At 37.7% G+C, this 24,383-nt stretch overlaps 1 protein-coding gene across 9 annotated transcripts in view; it reads left to right on the top strand.

The window, feature by feature from the left end:
- BCLAF3 (BCLAF1 and THRAP3 family member 3) overlaps nucleotides 1–24,383 on the top strand; it is a 72,252-nt gene that overhangs the window by 24,333 nt on the left and 23,536 nt on the right. For 4 of the 9 annotated variants that reach the window (XM_010595751.3, XM_010595748.3, XM_064278069.1 and 1 more), the window contains 7 exons: nucleotides 2,510–3,076; nucleotides 3,445–4,104; nucleotides 13,904–14,079; nucleotides 15,542–15,656; nucleotides 16,544–16,607; nucleotides 18,097–18,212; nucleotides 21,939–22,053. In XM_010595751.3, coding sequence (XP_010594053.1) covers nucleotides 2,510–3,076; nucleotides 3,445–4,104; nucleotides 13,904–14,079; nucleotides 15,542–15,656; nucleotides 16,544–16,607; nucleotides 18,097–18,212; nucleotides 21,939–22,053 — 1,813 coding nt within the window. Of the gene's footprint in view, nucleotides 1–2,509; nucleotides 3,077–3,444; nucleotides 4,105–13,903; nucleotides 14,080–15,541; nucleotides 15,657–16,543; nucleotides 16,608–18,096; nucleotides 21,345–21,938; nucleotides 22,054–24,383 lie in introns of those variants that run through there. The other 5 variants (XR_010319743.1, XM_023555168.2, XM_023555167.2 and 2 more) reach the window with 5 other exon arrangements.

Genomic DNA, 24,383 nt, shown 5'->3' with positions numbered 1-24,383 from the left:
ATAAAATGTGTTGTCCTGAAGATCGTTACTGCTGTATGAAAGCACACATATAGCAAAGTTACAAGTTCTGTTTAGAGTGCACATCTTTTCATTTTAGATAAGTGGAAGGTCTGAGAAAGAGAAGCAATTGATCTATCTATATTAGTACGGTTAAGCTCTCAGCTGGTAAGTGAAAGGTTGGCAGTTTGAGTCTACCCAGGGGCACCTCAGAGAAAGCCTGATGATCTCCTTCCGATAAATCAGCTGTTGAAAACCCTATGGAGCGTAGCTCTACTCTGACACACACGGGCCTGCCATGAGTTGATATTGACTCAAAGGCAACTGTTTTTGGTTTTTTTGTCTTTTTTTAATGGAGAAAGTAAGCCTGAGATTCAAGTCTTAAGCACCACCCCCACCCCCTGCTGTTAGTATATATTTTTTGCTCCTTGATACAACCTTAGTTGAGAGAATAGATTATCATTTAGAGAAACTATGGGGTCAGTCTTGGGTCTGAGTTTAGGTTTATTGTAGCATCTTAAGAATCTTAGAATCTAATTTTAGAGATCATGTTCAGTTTGCCAGAGACTCTCTTATACATTTATTTGTTTAAGTCTAGCCTTCATTCTGCTCGTTTCTTACCTGGCCATTGAACCTGATACAAGCTTTTGCTCACTGACCGTTTGAAGTCACTGCATCTCCTTTTGCCAGAAGTTTGCTGTCAGCCGTTTTTCAGTACGGATCCTCCTGTGTACCTGAGCTGGTCCTCCTGCAGTAGGACTGGTGTGCTCAACTCATTTTTTTTAAATTATGATAAAAATATATATAAGCAAAACATTTGCCATTTCAACATTTTTTACATGTACAATTCAGTGGCACTAATTATTTTCATCATGTTGTGTAATCATCACCACTGTGTCCAAATTTTTCCATCCCCGCCGATCCTGCCCCGTAAGGATTGACTTCTCCTTCCTCCCTCTCTCCAGCCTTTGGTAACCATAATAAACTTTGGTCTCTGTACCTTTGCTGTTCTAGATATTTCATGTAAGTGGGATTAAACAATATTTGTCTTTTTGTGACTGACGTATTTCACTCAGCATGATGTTTTCAAGGTTCTTCCATGTCATTGTACATATCAGGACTTCATTTCTCTTTAAGGCTGAGTAGTATTGCATTGTGTTTATTTACCCCATTTTATTCATCCGTTCATCTGTTGATGGACATTTAGGTTGTTTCCACCTTTTGGCTGTTGTGAATAATGCTGCAGTAAACACTGGTGCACTGTTTGAATACCTGCCTGCAGTTATTTTGGGTATATACCCAGGAGTGGAATTGCCAGGTCATGTGGTAATTCTATGTTTAACTTTTTGAGGAACTGCCAAATTTTTCCACAGGGGCTGTACCATTTTGCAATCCCACCAGCAGTGAGTGAGGGTTCCAGTTTTCTCTACATCTTCGCCAACAATTGTTTTCCGTTTTTCTGATTATAGCCATCCTAGTGTGAGTGAAGTGGTATCTCATTGTGGTTTTGGTTTGCATTTCCTTAATGACTAATGATGTTCAGCATTTTGTCATGTGCTTATTGGCCGTTTGTGTTTTCTTTGGTGAAATATCTTTTTGAGTCCTTTGCTCATTTTTTGATTGGGTGGTTTATCTTTTTGTTACTAAGTTGTAGGAGTTCTTTATATATTCTGTAAATTAAACTCTTATCTGTTATTCACCCCAATTTTCCCTCAATCTGTAGGTTGTCTCTTCACTTTGTTGATAAAGTCCTTTGATGCTCAAAAGTTTTCAATTGTGATGAAGTCCAATTTGTCTATTTTGTCTTTTGTTACTTGTGCTTTTGGTGCGATATATAAGGATCTACCATCAAAAACTAGATCTTGAAGCATTGCTTTTATGTGTTCTTCTAAGGGATCCCTGGTAGCGCAGTGGCTAAGAGCTCAGCTGCTAACCAAAAGGTCGGCAGTTTGAATCCTCCAGCCGCTTCTTGGAAACCCTATGGGACGGTTCTACTCTGTCCTGTAAGGTCGCTATGAGCTGGAATCGACTTGATGGCAGCGGGTTACGGGTTCTTCTAAGGGTTTTATGGTTTTAGTTCTTACATTTAGGTCCTTGGTCTATTTTGAGTTAATGTTCATATATGGTGTGAGGTATGGGGCAAGCGTCATTCTTCTGCATGTGGAAATCCAGTTGTCCCAGCACCACTTATTAAAGAGAGTATTCTTTCCCATTGAATGGACTTAGCACCCTTGTTGAAAATCAGTTGACCATGGATGTATGGGTTCAATTTATTTTGATATACACATGGAAAACATTAGTACACGTGGAAAGAGTGTGCTTGTTGAATTGGACAGTACCATAATCAAACCTCCAATGTATAATTTAGAATGCAGATGTAGCACATTGATTACTTTGAGTAGATGAATCAGTGCAACTCTAGGAAAAGTAAATATTTTAGGTAGGTCATATAAAGACACACTTAGTATATTGTCTTTAAATGGGCTAAACTTTTCTGTACTTGTTTACATAGGTCTTTATCACCAGTACCTAGAAATTCTGACCACTACAAGCAAAGACAATTTTATGGACATTATGACTGTGAATATAGAAAGGATCCCAAAAGACCCATTGCTTCGAGAATGGACAGTGAGAAGTATGGACAGAGTAAACCAAGAATTCACTGTCGTGAAAATGAATATTGCCGGTCTTATGATTATAGATCACCTTCTCCGAACATAAGAGGAAACTCTTCAGAAAATGTTTATAAGCTCCACCGAGTATATTCACCAGAAAGAGGGGATGTTAACAGAAGATCTCAGTATATGCCAAAGTTTTCAGATGGTGTACCCTACAATGAGCATGAGAGGAATTGTTATCCCCAGAAAGTGCAAGGAAGATATTTCCCTGATGACTACAGAGTTAGAGGAAGTAGAAAAGGAGGGAAACCATCTCAGAGGTCAGTAGCAGATTCTTTTAGATTCGAAGAAAAGTGGCATGAAGATGAATTTAAGCACCAGTGGATACAAGAAGAAAAATACCCTCAGTTACCTAGAAGAGGCTCTGAAGACTCTGAGGCGAGGAGCTCTTTTCAAAAGAGGTACAGGATAACATTTAACCTGGGTAATTTGGTATAAGTGAAAAAAGTTTGCTTGCTTTGTGGTTGAAGATAGTCACCTTGAAAAACTTTTGTCTAAAAAGATAAAAAGCATCGTAATTTAGTTATAGTCTACTGGTAGTAGTGATGTGTTTATTTTCACAGTAAATCAGGTTGGTAGCTAGAGTTTTTTTAAAAAGTTGGTATTTTTCTCTTTAACTACCTTGTAATTCTATGAATTGGCTTGAGAGATTATAGGTTAACTTGCCACTGCATTCTATATTTAAAGCCATGCTGTCCAACATTCTACATATATAAATTCTCACTTTCTTCTCTCTAGTGCAAGTATAAACTGATTTGTGTCAACACAGGTATCCTGAGGATCGTGATTTCAGAAAATATCAACACACATCAAAAAGACCTAAAGATGTGCAGAGGTATGAAAACAGAGAGCCTGCCAGGCACCTGAGGTGGGAGCCTGAGTCTTCTCTTCCACCTTATCAAGAAAAGAAAGATCAGAGGAACTTTGGACCCCAAACTCATCGACATACTGAAAGGGAACACACAGAGACCAGTTCAGTAGCCAAGATATCCTTTGACTATTGCCACAAATATCATAAGCCCACAGGTGGGGACCAGGACTTTTCTGGTGAAGGAACTCAGAGGTACTCTAAGGAAGAAGATAGAAAATACAATTCTCAAAAAGGCTCTGTAAACAGAGAGTCAGATTGTTTTAATGGTGGAAGAGGGAGAGAGACTAAAGATGGACTAGTCAAAGAACCTTTTAAACAAGCTAAGAAAGACTGCATTGCTGGTACTTATTCAAATAAAAGTGATGTTGATTCCAGGCCCTCTAATGATGAATGGAAGGAAAAGATAAAGAAAGAAGAGAATTTCAGAAAAGAGAGCAACCCTTCCAGTAGCCAACTTGATAAAAGTAAACTTTCAGATGTGAAATCCTCATCTTTCAGTGGTAGGAGGAAACTACTTACGATTAAAGTAGATGTGAAGAAACCAGTAGATACATTCAGGTATTATCTTAGTTTTTGCCTTATGATATTTAATAAATGTTCCTGGCACCTTCATTTGCAGCTTTGAAAATGAAATTAATAGTGGGTTTAGATTCCATTGAGGAGGAGGGATTGCCTGAATTTTTTCAAAAGAGCCCTGTAATAAGGGTGAATCCTGTGATTTGTAACGTGGGGTGATCTCATGTCTGCTTATTTCCACATTCTATCTCAAGATGATTCTTGGGTGCAGGGAAATCCATGGAGTTATTCCTGTTCGTGAATTCATATGTTTTTATGTTGCCAATTTTTCCTTATTCATAGATAGGCTAGGTGGAGTTCAAGGAGAGCTATTCCTTGCTCAGTTTCTCAGAGATTATGCTCCCTGTTGCCTGAAATTCAGGGAATTTTTTGAGCTAGAAGGGACTTTAGTAGGCCCTGATTTTATAGAGGAAGAAAGTGAGGCCCTGAGAGATGAAGTGACTTGTCTAAGTCAGAGGAGCTTGGACTCAAATCCACGTGTCCCCCTCGTGGCTCAAGAAGGCGGGAGGCTTAACATTAACAAGGTTTTTGCTGCCATCTCAAAATGACAGGCTCAACTGACCAGATTCTCCTAGGTATAGGAAATTAGACTGTGATCTAGGAAGATGCCTTTTTATAAGAAATTTGGTTTAGCTTGTAATGATTCTTAAAAAAAAAAAAAAAGACTGGCATAGCAGTGAGTTACATTCTCTTAAAGCAGGCTCACATGCTTTATTCTGTTATGAGAATTACCTGTTTATAGATTCTGATAATAACAAAACACTGCAGTTGGCTATGTTAGCTAAGTCAGTTAATTGCCATAGCATACTAGATTTTGGTGCATTTATGTTCACAGTTGATTCATATCTGCATTTGAATCAAAAACAGGAGAAAACAAAATCCAAGGGGTAGGATGGGAGGGGGAGGTAGATAAACCCACAGTCTTTTATTTTTTTTTAAACAAAACATTGTTCCTTAAAGTTTAGTCTTTGCAGTCCCTCTCCTCCATTTTTTTTCTAACACTCATTATATTAGCAAAAAACATTAGTATGTTCTTGTTGTTGTTAGGTGCTGTTGAGTCGGTTCTGACTCATAGCGACCCTGTGCACAACAGAACAAAATATTGCCTGGTCCTGCGCCATCCTTACAATCATTGTTATGCTTGAGCTCATTGTTGCAGCCACTGTGTCAGTCCACCTTGTTGAGGGTCTTTCCTCTTTTCCGCTGACCCTGTACTCTGCCAAGCATGATGTCCTTCTCCAGGGACTCATCCCTCCTGACAACATGTCCAAAGTATGTAAGACGCAGTCTCGCCATCCTTGCCTCTAAGGAGCGTTCTGGCCGCACTTCCTCCGGGACAGATTTGTTCGTTCTTTTGGCAGTCCATGGTATATTCAATATTCTTCGCCAACACCACAATTCAAAGGCGTCAACTCTTCTTCGGTCTTCCTTATTCATTGTCCAGCTTTCACATGCATATGCTGTGATTGAAAATACCATGGCTTGGGTCAGGCGCACCTTAGTCTTCAGGGTGACATCTTTGCTTTTCAGCACTTTGAAGAGGTCCTTTGCAGCAGATTTGCCCCATGCAATGCATCTTTTGATTTCTTGACTGCCGCTTCCATGGCTGTTGATTGTGGATCCAAGTTAAATGAAATCCTTGACAACTTCAATCTTTTCTCCGTTTATCATGATGTTGCTCATTGGTCCAGTTGTGAGGATTTTTGTTTTTTATGTTGAGGTGTAATCCATACTGAAGGCTGTGGTCTTTGATCTTTATTAGTAAGTGCTTCAAGTCCTCTTCACTTTCAGCAAGCAAGATTGTGTCATCTGCATAACGCAGGTTGTTGCTGAGTCTTCCTCTAATCCTGATGCCCCATTCTTCTTCATATAGTCCAGCTTCTCGGATTATTTGTTCAGCATACAGATTAAATAGGTATGGTGAAAGAATACAACCCTGACGCACACCTTTCCTGACTTTAAACCGATCAGCATCCCCTTGTTCTGTTCGAACAACTGCTTCTTGATCTATGTAAAGGTTCCTCATGAGCACAATTAAGTGTTCTGGAATTCCCATTCTTCGCAGTGTTATCCACAATTTGTTATGATCCACGCAGTCTAATGCCTTTGCGTAGTCAATAAAACACAGGTAAACATCCTTCTGGTATTCTCTGCTTTCAGCCAGAATCCATCTGACATCAGCAATGATATCCCCGGCTCCATGTTCTCTTCTGAAACCGGCCTGAATTTCTGACAGTTTCCTGTCGATATACTGCTGTAGCCATTTTTGAATGATCTTCAGCAAAATTTTCCTTGCGTGTGATATTAATGCTATTGTTCTATAATTTCCACATTCGGTTGGATCACCTTTCTTGGGAATAGGCATAAATATGGATCTCTTCCAGTCAGTTGGCCAGGAAGCTGTCTCCCATATTTCTTGGCATAGACGAGTGAGCACCTCCAGCAGTGCATCTGTTTGTTGGAACATCTCAGTTGATATTCCATCAGTTCCTGGAGCCTTGTTTTTCGCCAATGCCTTCAGAGCAGCTTGGACTTCTTCCTTCAGTACCATCAGTTCCTGATCATATGCCACCTCTTGAAATGGTTGAATATCGACTAATTCTTTTTGACTGTATATTCCTTCCATCTTCTTTTGATCCTTTCCATGTCGTTTAATATTTTCCCCATGGAATCCTTCACTATTGCAACTCGAGGCTTGAATTTTTTCTTCAGTTCTTTCAGCTTGAGAAACGCCGAGCGTGTTCTTCCCTTTTGGTTTTCCATCTCCAGCTCTTTGTGTATGTCATTATAACATTAGTATGCATATACTATAACATTAGTACATATATGTATATATGTGCACAGAAAGCGTTTATAAGTACAATTACATTGCAGAAAGTTGGAGAAATAGAGGGGAACGGGAATCACCCATAATCCCACTAACGTGTGCAATTTTATTACCCATCTTAGAACAATCCGTTTTGTTATTTTTCCACATATATTTATACATAGTTGTCATAATACTACGTTAATACTTTCGTATCTTTTTTTCATGTATTATGTCTTAAATCACTTCTGTACTATTATATTTCTTACTACTTCTTAATGCTGTAAGAGTCAAATTTAAGGATATTACCTTAAACCTTTTTTCTTTCCACCATCATATTATAAAAATGTTCAAACATATGGAAAAGTTGAAAGTGTACAGTGAACACCTACATATCCCTTACCGAGTGTCTACAGTTAATACTTTACTTTCATAATCACATATCTGTCCATCTGTCATTCCATCTTATTTTTTGGTACATTTCACAGGAAGTTGGAGACATCCATATAAAAAAAAATTTAAATACATAAGTATTTAATTTTTGTTAACAGTTCTTTTTTTTTCCTCGTGAGGTAAAATTTACATATAGTGAAATGCACAAAAATCTAAAACTTTTTATCTTTAAAATTATATAAAAGCGATGATACCCCATATTTATTAATGAAGTGTTTTATACTTAAAAGATAATGAATTGGTTGTTGTAAAGAATGTTAGAAATACCAATTTTGAAGGGTTTATTTTAATAGACCTCATTAGTGGTACTAAAGACAGTTAATTTTGTATTGAAAAATGAAAGTTTGACCATTATCATGTGTCACAATAATGAGCTTCCCAAAATGGAGGCTGCTGGATCTTTTTTTTTTTTTTTTTTAACTTTTATTGAGCTTCAAGTGAACGTTTACAAATCAAGTCAGTCTGTCACATATAAGTTTATATACATCTTACTCCGTACTCCCACTTGCTCTCCCCCTGATGAGTCAGCCCTTCCAGTCTCTCCTTTCGTGACAATTTTGCCAGCTTCCAACTCTCTCTATCCTCCCATCCCCCCTCCAGACAGGAGATGCCAACACAGTCTCAAGTGTCCACCTGATATAATTAGCTCACTCTTCATCAGCATCTCTCTCCTACCCACTGTCCACTCCCTTTCATGTCTGATGAGTTGTCTTCGGGAATGGTTCCTGTCCTGTGCCAATAGAAGGTTTGGGGACCATGACCGCCGGGATTCCTCTAGTCTCAGTCAGACCATTAAGTCTGGTCTTTTTATGCGAATTTGGGGTCTGCATCCCACTGATCTCCTGCTCCCTCAGGGGTTCTCTGTTGTGCTCCCTGTCAGGGCAGTCATCGATTGTGGCCAGGCACCAACTAGTTCTTCTGGTCTCAGGATGATGTAGGTCTCTGGTTCGTGTGGCCCTTTCTGTCTCTTGGGCTCTTAGTTGTCGTGTGACCTTGGTGTTCTTCATTCTCCTTTGCTCCAGGTGGGTTGAGACCAATTGATGCATCTTAGATGGCCGCTTGTTAGCATTTAAGACCCCAGACGCCACATTTCAAAGTGGGATGCAGAATGTTTTCATAACAGAATTATTTTGCCAATTGACTTAGAAGTCCCCTTAGAGGCTGCTGGATCTTTTGTTTTGAATTTATAAACTGTAATTTTGTGAAATCTCGTGACCTGTCAGTGGGGCCTGGCACAGAGTAGGTGCTTAGCAGTTGCACACTTCAGATTTTGGGCAAAAGCAGGACAGCTGTGTAGTAAAGAGCCTCCACTGCAAATCCACTCTATTCAGACCTGAAGAATAATAACAAATGTATGCACCTTTTCAGTATGCTAAAGTATCATAGTCAGCAAAGTCTTTCTCTCTGATTGTAATTATTTATTGATGAGTTATTTTCAGGAGTGGGGCTGGATTTAATTATGTATGAACCAATGAAGTGTCCATAAAAGAAAGGTAGTTAATGCCTTAATAGAAATCTGTTCTCAACTATTAACACAAATTAGATTTTCCTCTGCTTGCAGAGATTAAAATAGTCATATTTAGAGTGTAGAGAGAGCTATTTTTGGTTAAAATCTAGAGTTTATCTGCAGTTTTTGAAAGACTAAAATAGTTAATTTTGTGCATTTGTTTACTTTCTTAGCTTTGGTCGAGTATTGCTGTTTGTTCTTCCAGTTATCAGTGTGGTAAAAAACATAAGGTTATGACCTAGTGATTTTTCTAGATCCCAGTTTGTATCTAAAGCAACAATAGGTAGACATTTGCTGGAATGTTCATTGCGTAGTTAATACTTCTGTTAACAAAGACTATATTCAGGTGACCCACTTTGTCAGAAACTTACATTATCAGAGGTAGAAGTTAGCGTATAAGTCATAATTATATGTTTCAGAATGTAAGGGAGTCACAACATGAAAATTTGTACTAAGGTCATTATGTATCCAAAACATGAACTGATATATATATCTGGAATCTTGGAACAGATGAAGGAAAGTGTTGGCTTTATGTTAGGCTGAGTAGGTGAGAGACTGACCCTTGGTCAGGCTAGAAAGGAAGTGGAAGAGATGAGGGGTGCTGGTTTCTAGAGCAGAATAAACTGGCAATGATGAATGATGAACCCGAGGCTCCTATGGTCTTCTCACATGCTGGTACTAGGCCTCTGGAATGAGAGGTTGGCTTTAAAAGTTGATGGCAGACTGATTATATTGTCATACTTGCATCTAATCCTTTTTATTTCCTACTGAAGAGATACTGTCCCCTCTTTCCCTACCCCATCAAGTCTTTCCCATTTCTGAACAGGGATGAAGGGGGTGATGGGCCCCAGAGGACATTGGAACCCTGACGCTTTGAGGAAAGCAATGCCGTATAGGTGGGGGAAGTATGAAAAATCATAGCTAGGACTGAAGGAAGGAAACTCAGTCACACAAGTTTGGCTATGATGGGTACTGTTCAGCTGGAGGCAAAATACGCTGTAGGTGGAAGTGTTTTTGTTATATACACACCTGGTACTTTGATGTTATAGATCACAAAAAACTAAGGTTTTATTCCCTAACATTTCTCATTTATGTACTTTTTTAAATCAAAGGATAGATTATTTGAGAGAAGATTCCTTTTCATTCCTGTTTTTCACCCTAGCTTCTCTTAGTGTCTCTTTGGGAGGTGAACATTCTGTTGGGGGTTGGGGTGCAATAGGTTTTTGTCTTCCTGTGGCTCACTGAACAGCTCTGTGACACCTTTTTGGGCCAAATTACCCTGTAGTTCCTCCTGGCCCCATGAGTCTGCTTCAATTGGCCATGTGTTGATAACCATTCAGGCTGGGTTGATGAACAAACACATGGAGGCTTATCCTAAGATTGTCTGAACTGCTGTAAATATTTGAGATTTTATTTTATAAAAAATATTTAAATTTAAATTGATCTAAATTAAGTAACGAAAAAACTAAACTAAAAAGTAAGCCAAGGAAGTTGAAAAATAAAATTAAATGCCTTAATTAAAATTTTAAAGTGTATCATCTCTTTAGGTAAAACAGTCGTTTCAAATTGACCAAGCCATTTTCCATTGATTCACGTATTCACTATGTGGATTCTTTTTTTGAGGACCTACCCTATGTGAGACAGTCTGTTGGGTACCCTGGGACTACAGAGTGCTGTAAGATTAGGGTTCTCCTTGTCTGGTCTGCTAGACAATTAGGCAGGTACTGCTAATACCATGGGCAGGGATATGTCAGGTGGTGTGCGACTCAGCATCTGGGAGATCAAGGGATGGATTCACACAGGAATTGACATGTGAGCTAGGCTTCGAAGGTTGGTGTGTTTTAGACACGTGAAGATGGGATGAAAAACATTTTATATTTACAGGTTAACAAAGGCCAAAAAAGCATACACAGGGACTTTGAGCCGTGTGATTAATTTGGGGGCAGTCAGTGAAAGGGAATAAAGGGAAAGGAGGCTTCGAAGGTAGGTGCTGTGACTGCCAGCCTCATTCGACATACTAGCTGATAGGGCAGGTGGCTCTGGTCTGGCTGCTGGAGGATTGCATTCGAGAAGGTGAATTGGAAGGGTGTTGGGGCCGGGGAGGCCATCAGGAGACTTTTGTGAAAAAAGCAGTGAGATGCTGAATTAGGGCAGTAGCAGTTTTCATAAACCTTTTCCCTCAACTCCAGAATTTCTAAATGTTTTTTAAGATAGGAACAACTAATAAAATAATTGACAAAGTGCTTTGTGAACTATAGAATACTATACAAATAGTTATTTGTTGGAAGCAAACTGTGAAGGGAAAAGTTTATATGTCATTTGGATTTTGTTATAAGCTTCTAGAAGGCAGGGTTTTTGTTGTTCTTGCAGTTGGGTTTTTTGTTATTGCTGTTTTTCCATGCAGTTGTTTTTTTTTTTAGTCTTAAACATGTACAAAAGGAAAGTATGGTTTCATGTAGCTTTTTAATTTTAATATTTTCTTAGTTATGTATAACACTCAGGCAGAACGTCAGTGAAAATATCCTTAAACAGAGGGGAAAAAATGGGGGCAAGGGAACAAAGGAACTTTGAAGAGTTAATTAGACCAGTAACAGAAATGGTATTAGAATACAGTTTTAGGCTGTATTTTACTTTTTAAAACTGTCTAAAATGCATCTCAAATGGGAACATTTGGTCTTTTTCACTTACTGCTTACCTTGGAGATAATCGATATATGTCATAGAAAATAGTAAAAAGGAAAATAAGAACCAAAAGGTGATTAAATTTATAAATGTAAATGAGATATTTTGCCTTCTCCAGTCTCAGGAGTTTTCTTAGTGCAGAAGTGTCATAATTATTTTTAAAAGATGAAAATTTTGGGTTATACTGTTTTAATGTTAAATATTTTCTAGGAAATGATAATGTTAATTTTTTAATTAAAAGTCATGCAGTGATGGAACGCTGAGGTAAATTTTAATGGCTAGCAAATTTAAACACTAAGATTTCAGGAATTAAATGTAGCTTCAGAGTATGCCACAACACTCCTATGGGTTGAAGCATGGGATAGGGTGGGGGCAATAGTTATGCCAGTAGCTAATTTGTAATTACAAGTAAATTTGAATAATTACACAGTAAAAAATTGGAAGCCTTTATTAGCTGGTTTCATCTTGGGAGAAACAGGGACTGTAATAAAAAAAAATTATTAGTCAGTTTCCCCTTGTGGAGATACCATTTTATAGTTCTATTTAAAAATCTTGTTTTTTCCCTGTAAAATGGTTTTGAAAGCTATTTTTTTTTTTAAATATGGAATGGGCTTTTTGTAACATTAAACCCCTTTAAACAAAGAGCATTTGTAATTCTTAGTAGAGGTTGTCATAGGAGCCGTTCTAGTTTTTACCAGTAAGTGTCGCTTAGTTATCAGCTACACAGTGGGAAGCTTGGACCAAATTAGGAGGGAAGAAGGGAAATCACCCTTTTAATGAATCAAGGAAACCACAGCAGAAGCATCAACCTGCTGCATAATCATTTTTCCGTGTTTCTGTCTTGGCAGGGAGTTGTCTCCAACAGCGCTAGTCGGAGAACAGGGAGCATGAAAAGTCAGTTGGAAGCTTTTCCTCTGATCTACAAATAGGCACTTAAAACCATCTTGTTGAGGAGTTAATTTTTTTAGCCAAAGAATATCTGTAAACCCCCCATAACCCCGGAGTAGTTTTGGATATATGGCTGTTATGTGACAAACAGATAAATAATGCACACCCCTAATCATATCCACCTGATGGATTTTTGTTATATGAAAATATAACATTAAATATTTAAAACATACTTCAGTGTTTCCTTTTGGATTTATCTTCAAAGCTTGTAACACACTCAACCCCTGAAGTTGTAAATCTCGATTCTTTGGATGGTGAACTTGATTTTTGGGAAGAGCCAAAAGCCAGTTAGAGTTAAGTGCAGAGGAATAAGATGGGTGCAAGCTGGTTAGTGCCATTTTGAATTCAAAGTGAGATATAAAATAATGAGACATTTTCTTCTGTGACCTACAAACGGCCTCCAGAGGAAGAATTTGAGAGTGGTTTTAAGCAAGAGAAGCATTCTGGGAATAAATGACAGTTTTCCAGTATGACACTTGGTAGGAAGATGTTCATTTAAATGTTCAACCCGAGATGTAAAATACAACCAAGACATGGATTGCCTCAGTGTCGTGGCACTTCCCCATAGGATTATTATAAAGAGGAAATGAGAGAATGTTTGCAAGCCCTAAACCCCATGTTTGGCATGTGGTAAGCCCTCAATACTTGTTACCTGTCTGTCATCATCATCACTTAATAATAGTACCTAGAGGTCAGGTGAGCTCTTAAGGAAAATTATAAAGATCCAGAAAGCATTAAAGTGGTAAGATAGCTGAGATTATGTTAGAAATGACAGCATTTCTTTAAAGGTACATTTAGGGTGTTAATGATTACAGCTTTGCTAATGACTAAAACTTTTTTGAGAGTTAGTGAGGACTTGTGATTAAATTCATCTCAACAGAATTTATTCCAAAATACTATTCTAAACTGGTATAGATGGAATAAGGGTTTTTTTTTTTTTTTTTTTATGAATTCAGAAAAGTTCTTATGTTTATTAGCCCTTAAAATGTGGTAGTTTTCCAAGAAAGTATAAGCTTGCTGGGTTTACAGTTTTATGGCCATTTGGGAATAAAATAATTAAATATTTTTTGCATATTGAGTGTTTTTAATGCCTTGTATTTTTTTTAAGTGAAAGTTGTTTAACTTAGATTTTTGAGGATTTTATTATGAAAATGGCAAATACTTAATGATCTCTGATTTGAAAAGAACTGAAAACAAAGCCTTGTATCTACAGCGAATTTCTCCTGCTCATTATCGTATATATTTCATGGCATATAATTTAGTGCCTTAATTACAAGAAAAGATAAACATATCTTTAGTCATATAGCTGTCTTGATTAATTTTTAATAAGTTCTTTTCTCAGCAGAATAGATTCAAACTTAGTTAAACATTTGCAAATTATTCTAGGGTTGCTTCTAGCTATCCCACAGAGAGACAGATGTCACATGATTTGGTTGCTGTTGGCAGGAAAAGTGAAAACTTTCATCCAGTGTTTGAACATCTTGACTCAACTCAGGATATTGAAAACAAACCTACAGGAGAATTTACTCAGGAAATTATAACAATAATCCATCAAGATAAAGGTTGGTATATTTTACACATACATTAGGGACAACACAAAAATAACTTACTGACTTTTCATGAAGATAGATGGAGATCTGTGATATAATTTACTAGTAATTCATACTCCATTACAAATTGCATCATTGACTAGGAAATTGGCTGGAGAGAGTATCAGGCATTCATTCAAAACCTAGTTGCTCTTTATGTGTAGTTCCAAGAACCTTGTGCTTCTATTCATAGTAAATTAGAAATCACAAGTTAGAAAGAGATTACTGCAAAAGACAGGCATACTGAGAGCAGCGAGAAAGAATAATAATAATAGCCAAACAGGGAGGAAGGAGCGACAAAAAATAGATATGAAACTCAGGAAATTTGGAAGCTAAGGTCATTTTGTGATACTCTTAAAGCCCCTGAGGGCATTACTGGGACTCTCTATGCCATAAGGATGTTGCTAAGTGATCAATAAAAGATTCCAGTTTGATTTGGCATACTTCGTTTGTGACATCAGGGAGTTGCATGATAAATTCGTTAAAGATTTATGTTGAATTGTTTTTGCTCCTGGCAAATTTCCATTAACGGGAAAATTCAGTCATGTAGAACAGCTCTCCCCAATTGTAGGTATTTAAATTGGAGGCATTCAAGAATTTCAAAAATGTTATTATGTATTTCTTACTAGATAATTGCAATACTCTTTTTTACCTTCATAAAACATTTTCAAAAATTGTTTTCTCTGCTTCCCGCAAATTAAGGCATATATTTAAAGCAGGCAGTTTGTCTGAAACAGTTTACTCTCTCAGCTCCAGCCCCTCTCACTCAAAGGAAGTGTGATTCTTGGCAAAAAGGGAGCTGGTACTACAGAAAAGTCCAGGAGGTTGTCCCAAAACAGGAACAGTAAATTAAGGAAAAGGATTGCTAATGTAGCATTCTGATGGGTCAAGTATATTATTTTTTTGCTGTCCTTTTAAAAGCCTATAACATAGTTGACATTGGAATGTTGTCATGAACTTAAAGTAAAATGATACTAGGACGCCTTCTGTGATGTATAAACATAATATTTAGCATTTGTTCAGAATTGTTTTATTTCTTGTAGTTAATTTTTACTCTAGGTGAATTCTAGAGCTCTGTAAAATCTTTTCTTCTCAAACACAGCAAGGTTTTACCTTGGAGAAGAAAGGTCCTCACTTTGAGAAAGCCACTATTCCCCCCTCACCCCCACCACCAAGCCCCAGACAAGTAAGCAGGCATGTCAAATAGAAACGGAATCCTTGGATTAGTAAATCAGGATGTTTTTACTGTTGTTTGGGCTTAGGAAAGCACTTGAGCACTATGACTTAGTCTCAAGTAAGTTTAGGGCCCACGTGTTTTCAAGAGAAAACAGGTTGGATATTTTTCTAATAGTCCCTTTTTCCTGTGTTTTTATATACTCTTTCAAGTGAAATCAGTTTTACATTGAGATAAAACCATTTGTTTCCTTTTTTTCAGAAAATTATCTTTCATCACCTGGAATTACCCTACATGAGCGTTTCTCACAATTGGAAGTTACGCGAGATGCAGGTGTAAATGAAATTAAATTGAATTCAGATCCTGAAATTCACAGGTAACGATTTAACTCATGGGAATAAACCTCAGAACAGATTCAGGAAGGTGTTGCCTCTTGAGCTTGCTTGCCTAGGCTTGCTGTAGGCTCTAGGACTACATTTCCTACTTAAAAACAGGACCAATGTGCTTTGATGAAATAGGTTGTTTTGAAGCCATTGAGTAGCATTGTTTAAATGTGTGAAACTTTGAAAATATTTACCTACCTTTGATTCTGCCATGTCTATAGTAATTGCCTACTGAAGTTATCACTGGAAGAATGAAAAAATAGTTGTCGAGCCATTGAAATCATGGGTTACTTCATGTGGTCAGAAATGGCTGTTGTTCTGAGGGCAGCTGGATGAAAACATGTCTTCTTCTACTGGCACTCGTCCAAGCAGGTGGTGCATCCTGTTTTGTGAGCTGAGTTGAATCAGTGTTAGAATACAGTATATCACTGGAGCAGAGTTTAAGGTTACACAGACTGGTGATCTGAGAACCACTTAGGAGCCCTGGTGGTACAGTGGTTAAAGCTCTCGACTGCTAACCAAAAGGTCAGTGGTTTGAACCTACCAGCCACTCTGCGGGAGTAAGATGTGGCAGCCTGCTTCCGTAAAGATTACAGCCTTGGAAACCCTGTGGGGCAATTCTACTTTGTCCTGTAGAGTTGCTGTGAGTTGGAAATGACTCAACGGTGATGGGCTTTTTTTTTTGGTAAAGCTTCACTGTAATGTTGTTCACAGGATAGATATGTTCTGGGAGACTGCCATATAGATAAAAATCACCTGATAGCAGGTTTCTTTTGCTTCCTCTAAGACATACGAACTTTATTTCAAATTCTATTCTATAGAATCAAGGTAACAGTATATAACATAATTATTTAATTTTAATATGCCTTTATTACTTTAGGAGAATAGATATGTCTTTGGCTGAACTTCAGAGTAAACAAACTATTGGCTATGAATCAGAACAGGTAAGTAAATATGATTTTGGATTAGAGATTATCTTATTGTTGGTATACTAATGGGAAAGGAAATTGGTGTTTGATAGTAAAAAAAGGGGGGGGGCTAAAATAGATGAGAAAAAAAGGATTGAAACCCAGAAATCTGAAGTTTAAAAAGCTGTCCAGGTGATTCTGATTATCAGCTAGCTTGCAGAGAGAATACTGATAAAACGGGGTAGAAACCAACTGTATTCCCTAAAAGGGACAATCCCTAAGGAAAATAGCTTTAAAAATTGACACAAAATTACAGCCTTTAATATTCATTCCATAACAGTTTACATTGTAAAGTTTGCAAAAAGTATCTTTGGTACCTATTTTTCTGAAGCAGTCATATGGAATATATTTTTAAATTGTGCATGGAATGAATACAAAGGAACTAAATTTCATTCTTTATCATCCTCCTATTTACTGTAGAATGTAAGAAAGATCCTATGGAATATGAACTAGCAAAATAATGGAAATAATGTTAAATTTCTTTATTGTCCTGTGTAGTGCGTGGCTCTCATCTAATACCTCCCCTTCCCCCCATTTCTTTGCTAATTAGGAAAACTGTCTTAACTGGTTGTGGAGGCAGGAAGGAGACTGGCTCTTGTTTTAGAAGTGTGTCAAATTCTGGAAGAACTGCTAATTCATTAAGACCAAAGAATTTTTGTAGAGAAGAGGTTTTAATACATTTCTGATAGAATATATATATATAGTGAAGTGTTTACAATTTTTTTGAATTTCTAGAGATATGTTGGTTTATTGAATAAATGATATTTTCAGAAAACTTTTAATTAGCAAATTAGTGTAATCAACTTATAGCATATTTGAGGATTTTAAAAAATGCCTATAATTCAGCCATTTAACACAAAACAATGGTTTACCATTTTTTCCTTGCAGTCTTATATCTTGCATTTTAACGTAGTTGCTGTCATAGTATATGCAGTTTTGTATGCTTTTTTTGTTTTTACTTAAGCCATGACGTTCTTTTTACATAAAATCTCTGAACTCCCCATAACCTTTTATAATTGAGGTTTTTTAAGTTTTAATTAACCGTTTTAGCCACTCTTTTCCCATGTTGTTACATGATTTTTATCACTGTAACTTAATTGGTTGTCCGTTATTTCTTTGAGTTAGTTTACCATAATTTATTTAATCATTCTTTCTTTCCCCTTTAATTATTTTATTTTTTACATTTAAGTTGCATCCATTTTTTTGTCACTTTGAATATATGTGGGATATGTCCCGTTTCTTTAGGGTAGAGTTCCAGAAGTGAGATTTCCGGTTCAATGTTGTAAGCTTTTCTGACTGTGTATCATTTAAATGCGTCTCAAAATATGTATATCAGTTTACACTACCATTAGCAGGATGAGTACAAGGTAACTTATTTAGGACTTTTACTAAGGTTCTTATTAGATATGATCTTTGTACAACTAACAGTAATGTGAATGGTTTGTCTTCTGTCAAAATTCCTCAGAGTCTGGTCAAAATAATAGATGCAAATGACCTACGACATGACATTGAAAGAAGGAGAAAACAACGGTTACAGAATGAAGATGGGCACATTTTTCACATAGCTAGTGCTACAGAGAGGTAATCAGTAGAGGAAAATTTCCTGTTATCAGAGAGCTTTTGGTTTCACCGTATTTTTCAGTTTTTTTGGCATTAATAACAATTTTCATTTTAGTGTAGGGATCCTTCAAATTCATTTTATATGTTTAAGTGAGCTCTATTAAAATGTTTCAAAGGTTTTCAGTGACCATCATATTCTGTTTGATTTAAACAAACAAAATTATGAGGGTAAGTGAGTATTTGAGGTCTTCATAGTTCTAAAGAGGAGTGTAACAGCTTTTTGAATATCAGTAGGAGCCGAAACCAGTAAGTTTATGGACTGTTACGCTAAGTTAATTGAGACTCTGCTCTTCAGATTCTGGTATTCTTCGAATAGCACAAACTTTCCTGAGGTCGGTACAGTTCTCTTTTGGGACCGTGCCTGGATGCCTATCTATGAAATTGAGGCAGATGGAGTAGATAATGCAGGGAAAACCTGAGTTTGAATCTCATTTCTGCCAGCTTACGAGCTCTTTGATCTAGGGCAAACTTGCTTAGTCTCTGGGTCCTCTCCATCTATAAAATGAGAATAACCATATTTATGATGTGAGGAGGTTATAAATATTAAATGAGCTGGCACCTGTGAAGTACTTCTGCCATACATCAGTAGATATTTGTTTTTTTCTCTGCCAACCCTTTTCCTGTTTTCAGGGACTCTTAAGTATTCTAGGGAAACCCTGGTGGCGTAGTGGTTAAGTGCTACGGCTGCTAACTAAAAGGTCGGCAGTTCGAATCCGCCAGGCACTCCTTGGAAACTCTATGGGGCAGTTCTACCCTGTCCTATAGGGTCGCTATGAGTCGGAATCGACTTGACGGCAATGGGTTTGGTTTTTTTTTTTTTTTGGTAAGTCTTCTAGATTGGCCCCAGTTTATTTCTAGTTCTGGAAACTATATCGAATTCATGGCAATTCTGGGACCCCATTTAATTGTGAGGTACAATTAAATGGGACAGAATTTCCAGTTTGTACAGTCCTCAGACTATTTGTATCTCCCAGAAAATAAGAATATATGAATAGGAAGGGCCAGAGCTACTGTAAAATGAGTAAAATATTTGACTAGATTTTTATGTCAGGTTTATGACTCACTATACTAGGTCTCAGTCACAATACATGGAGCTTGTTTAAAACTGGAACTGATTCTAACAGTAAGTTTGAATCTAATGAAAAAAATTTTTTTTTCTTTAGTTGAGGCATTTGAACAAAATTATGTGTTAACATCTTGCCCCTAGTAGATGAAAGTCTCCAATTTTTAATATGATATGGTTAATGCATGACATGACTATGCTCTTTAATGGCATGACTTTTCTGTCATGTTTTTCTTGACTCAACAAGGATAAGAAACTCAGTGTACCAAGAAACAGGACTTTTAAAAACAGATTTAAGACAGTCAGCATATTATAAAACCTATATAATGCTTCAGAATATATCTTCACCCTTTGAGGTGGGTTAAGAGCTTGAGCACTGGCATTAGACCTGAGTTCAACACCTAGCTCTGTTTAACATCCTGGTTATGTGACTGACCTTGGGCAAGTTAATCTCTCAGATTCCTCGTTTGTAAAATAGGGATAAGAAGTATACTCACCTGATAATGGTGCTTAAGATTAAATAAGGTGATGAATGTAAGGTCAGCATTAAGTATTATTGATGTTGGCTTTGAGGGCAGTGTTGTAGGGCGCAAAGATGCCTTCTTGCAAGATGTCTTTTGCTGAACCTGTCAGATTATTTTATTTGTGTTGGATAGTGTGGCATAGTAGAGCCAGGGGCATTTTTTATTATTATTACGATATTAATCACTTCCCATAAAATTCACCCTCTGAAAGTGAGCAATTCGTTGGTTTTTAGCATATTCACAAAGTTGTACAATCATCACCACTGTCTGATTCCAGAACATTTTCATCTCCCCCAGAAGAAGCCCACAACCATTAGCAGTCACTCCTCACCGGCCCCCCACACACACTCCCTCTCCCCAGTCTCTGGCCACCACTAACCTACTTTCCATGAATTTTCCTATTCTGGATATTTCATATAAATGGAATCATAAACTATGTGGCCTTTAAGTCTGACTTCTTTCACTTAACAATGTTTTTAAGGTTCAACCATGTTATATCTGTGTTATAGCATGTATCAGGATTTCATTCCTTTCTATGAGTGAATAATATTCCATTGTGTGGATATGCCACATCTTGTTTACCCATTCATCAATTGGTGGACATTGAGTTGTTTCCACTTTTTGGCTGTTGTAAGGCTGCTATTGAATATTTGTGTACAAGTTTTCGTGTGAGTATATATATTCGTTTTTCTTGGATATATAACTCAGAGTGGAATTGTCGGGTCAAATGTTAACTCTTATGTTTAACTTTTTGAAGAACTACCAGAGTGTTTTCCAAAACAGTTGCAGCATTTTACATTCCCACCAGAACTGTATAAGGGTTTCAGTTTCTCTACATCCTTACCAACACTTGGTACTGTCTTTTTCATTATAACCACACTAGTGGGTGTGAAATGATATCTCATTGTGGTTTTGATTTGCCTTTTCTTCATGGCTGTTGATGTTTAGCGTCTTTTATATGCTCATTGGGTATTTGCATATCTTCTTAAGGAGAATTGTCTGTTATATCCTTAGCCAATTTTTAAATTGGGTTGTCTTTTTACTGTTGGAAACCCTGGTGGCATAGTGGTTAAGTGCTACGGCTGCTAACCAAAGGGCTGGCAGTTCGAATCCGCCAGGCGCTCCTTGGAAACTCTATGGGGCAGTTCTACTCTGGCCTATAGGGTCGCAATGAGTTGGAATCGACTCATTGGCACTGGGCTTGGGGCTGGGCTTTTACTGTTGTCCGAGTTCTTTATATATTTTGGATGCTACTTCCTTATCAGATGTATGATTTGCAAAGAGGATTTTTAAAGAACGTTGGAGGTCATGATGAGGAGTCTAGCTTTTATCCCGATATCAGTGGGGATCTGTGGGAGGAAATGAAGCAGAGCCAAGGTAACAAGCAGTTCACTTCAGAGAGCACAGGAGTATCATGGGGAGATGTGGTATGTGACAGGGAGAGGAAGGGCTGTGGAAGTGATGCTTCTGGGATTGGAGAAGCCCGAAGAAGGACCTGCCTCCCAGGTAGGGCTGCCCGGGAAGATGGGGGAGGCGTAATGTTGGGAGCCTAGCAGGGGAGTTTCTGGGCTAATGGCAAGAGCCTTTGGTGGCCACAGGTTTTCGTGACACCAGGAGAGGGGAGCCTGTTGTTTATTGTGGGGGCCCAGCAGCATCAGAGGCCCCTCTGCCTGTGAGGGGACCCTGAGCCAGTCACATACCTTACCTCCAGTGAATGGGCTGGGTCCTGAGCCATTTGTGCTTTCACTAATAGGAGACTGTGAGTAAGGGGAGTTCAGAGTGCTGTCAGAGGACCTAGAGCCTCGATTCTCTGTCTTTCCTCAGAAAATAGACACAGGTTCGGGGGGATTACAGTCCCAGGAACCCTTGTCCAAAGAATATTGTTTTTCCCCTATTGCCAGCTTCCAAATTAGCTAAATAATGTTTGTTGAGAAATGAGTGTTTTAACCCTAACAGCTATTACTCATAGTTTTAGTAGTGATAGAAAATTGAGATGTTATCGTTGCGCTGCTTTAATTCTCTGAAGGGGGTATTTTTATTTTTATTTGTCGGATAAAGGTGAACTAAAAAATTCTTATTTTCACGCTTTTGTTTTATTAGGAATGGTCAGCCTTCCAGGTTTTCAAAGTTGAAGAATACTCATACTCACAGATTCAGACAATCTGTGTATTTTACAAAATCAAATTGTGGAAAATTTGTTCAGAAACCTAACAGGGTAAGATTATAGTTTCAAGTTTTTCTTTTTTGTTCATTCATTCTCCTCACGTATACCTGTACAGGGATCCCTGGTGTTTTTCATAATGTTTGTGACTGTTCATTAAATACATGTAACAAGAATCAGTTCAGGCTTAAAGTTATTATGATAGAAGAAAGAGGAATCTCGTATGTGATTTAGCAGGATTTTATTGGATTTATTATAGTTTTAGCTTTCATGGCTTAAGATTTTTTTTTAATAACTTCATTAAGGTAAAATTTACATACCATAAAGTTCACCCATTGTAGGTATACATACAGTGTAATGATTTTTAGTAAATTTACTGAGGTGTACAACCATCAACATTAATTCCATTTTAGAACATTTTCATCATTATGAAAATCCTATGAGTCACAATGGTCCAGTCTGCAACCGATCATGAAATGAATGGCACAGGACCAGGTAGCGTTTCATTCCATTGTACGTGGGGCGACCCATAGGGTTTTCATTGACTGACTTTCAGGTGTAGATCACCAGGCCTTTCTTCCTAGTCCATCTTAGTCTGGAAGCTCCTCTAAAATCTGTTCAGCATCATAGCAACACACAAGCCTCCACTGACAGACGGGCAATGGCTGTGCATGAGGTGCATTGGCTGGGAATCAAACCCTGGTATCTCACGTGGAAGATGAGAATTCTACCCCAGAACCACCACTGCCCCCACTACTCCATGCTTTTTTTTTTTTTAGCTCTTAAAAGCCCCATCAGACTTAAAGTAAACAAGCCCACACAGCGGTGTTAGAGCTGTACTTTCTCTCAGTGAAGGCCAAGCAGATCAGCCCCATCCTGCTTCACTGCTGCTTGACGTCAAGAGTCAGTATGGTTTGGCACTTGAAGGGGAGCTTACCTCCTTCCACTGGTCCTTCTCCACCACCAGAACGATATATGTGTCATGCTGAGCGCCACTACTACCACCCTTCTTGAGTGAGAAACTCAGACATCGGCCTTACCAACTCCCTTTCATGGTCCACCCACGCCACCCTCCCTTACTTCCAAGTTTATAGGTCCCTGGCTTCAACTTTCCCTCTGCCTCTACTGACGAACAGTGGTGACTTTGCGTGAGGTACATTGGCCAGGAATTGAACACGGGTCTCCCGCATAGAAGGAGAGACTTCTACCATTGGACTACCACTGCCCCTATCATGAGACATCAGGTTTTCAAAAATAGCTATGGCCATAGAATATATAAACATGTCTTACACCATCTTTTAATCTCTTGGGTAATGAGGCATGAAATCAACTGAAAATTTGATGTCTGTGTAACTTAGATATGGTGTAAATGGAGTTTCAGGCCTAAGTGGTTCCTAAATGCTGCTGTTCTTATTGAACAGATACAATTGGTTGTAGTACTTTTCTAAGATTGTCGTTAAGATTTATTTCCTGTTACCCTTCCCCCTTAAGGAAAGGCTCTTTAACATTCTTAGAACATTTTTTTTCAGAATATATACAATAATCTTTCCTCTTGACTAATCATTTAAAATTGTATAATGTTATAGGATTGTGTAAAATCTCATAATTCTTCAGAATAAAAGAGTGGGAAGAAATAACCCTTCCCAAGAAAAGGAACTATTTCATTAAAATTTACTCTTTACGTAATTTGATCGAGCTCAAAGTCAGTAATCACCTCAATTAGAGATGTAAAAATGGAATATATGAATCTCAAGACTGGCTCAGCTGTATCAAGTTTGTGAAGATAGTCTAATACAAGCATGGTGTTTCATTAGAACTTTTACCTGAAGTTTTTTGTAGCCTTAAAGTAAATGGAAGTTAAGCCTGGCATAAATACTTTTTTATAAACGTATATGTTTTATTATGCACAACATATTCATTTCTAAGATAATTGTGAAAAGAGGAATCAACTTTGTTTTTATAATTACTCCAGTCTAATATATCATTTTTATGTGTGTTTCTATAACATTCCACATGATCTGTTTCCTGTTATAAGTACCCTGAGGATGAAATGTAAAATAAACCAAAAGCTAAATTTCAAAAAGATTAAAATCCATTCCTGTGGCCACATCTTTGAAAATTATTATAGGACCTAGATGTTTTCTATTTAGATGTTTAAACATTAATCAGGCAATAATTTTAAAACCGTAATTTAGTATAACAACTATTATGGCTTTCACTGAATTAGCGGCTTATTATTTTTAATGCTGTGGGTGGTGCAGTCGATTCCCTCCCCCGCCACCCCAACACAACCTCGTACCTGTTTCCTTTTTAAAAAGCAGCAGCAGCTTCAGCAATAGCAATTCACCTGACTAAACCCTGATCTTTTCTTTTTCTGGCATTGC

Source organism: Loxodonta africana, chromosome X (genome assembly GCF_030014295.1).
Source record: "Loxodonta africana isolate mLoxAfr1 chromosome X, mLoxAfr1.hap2, whole genome shotgun sequence".
NCBI classification, from domain to species: Eukaryota; Metazoa; Chordata; class Mammalia; order Proboscidea; family Elephantidae; genus Loxodonta; species Loxodonta africana.
Note: the sequence above shows the minus strand (reverse complement) of the source record. Positions and strands in the feature narration are given on the sequence as shown.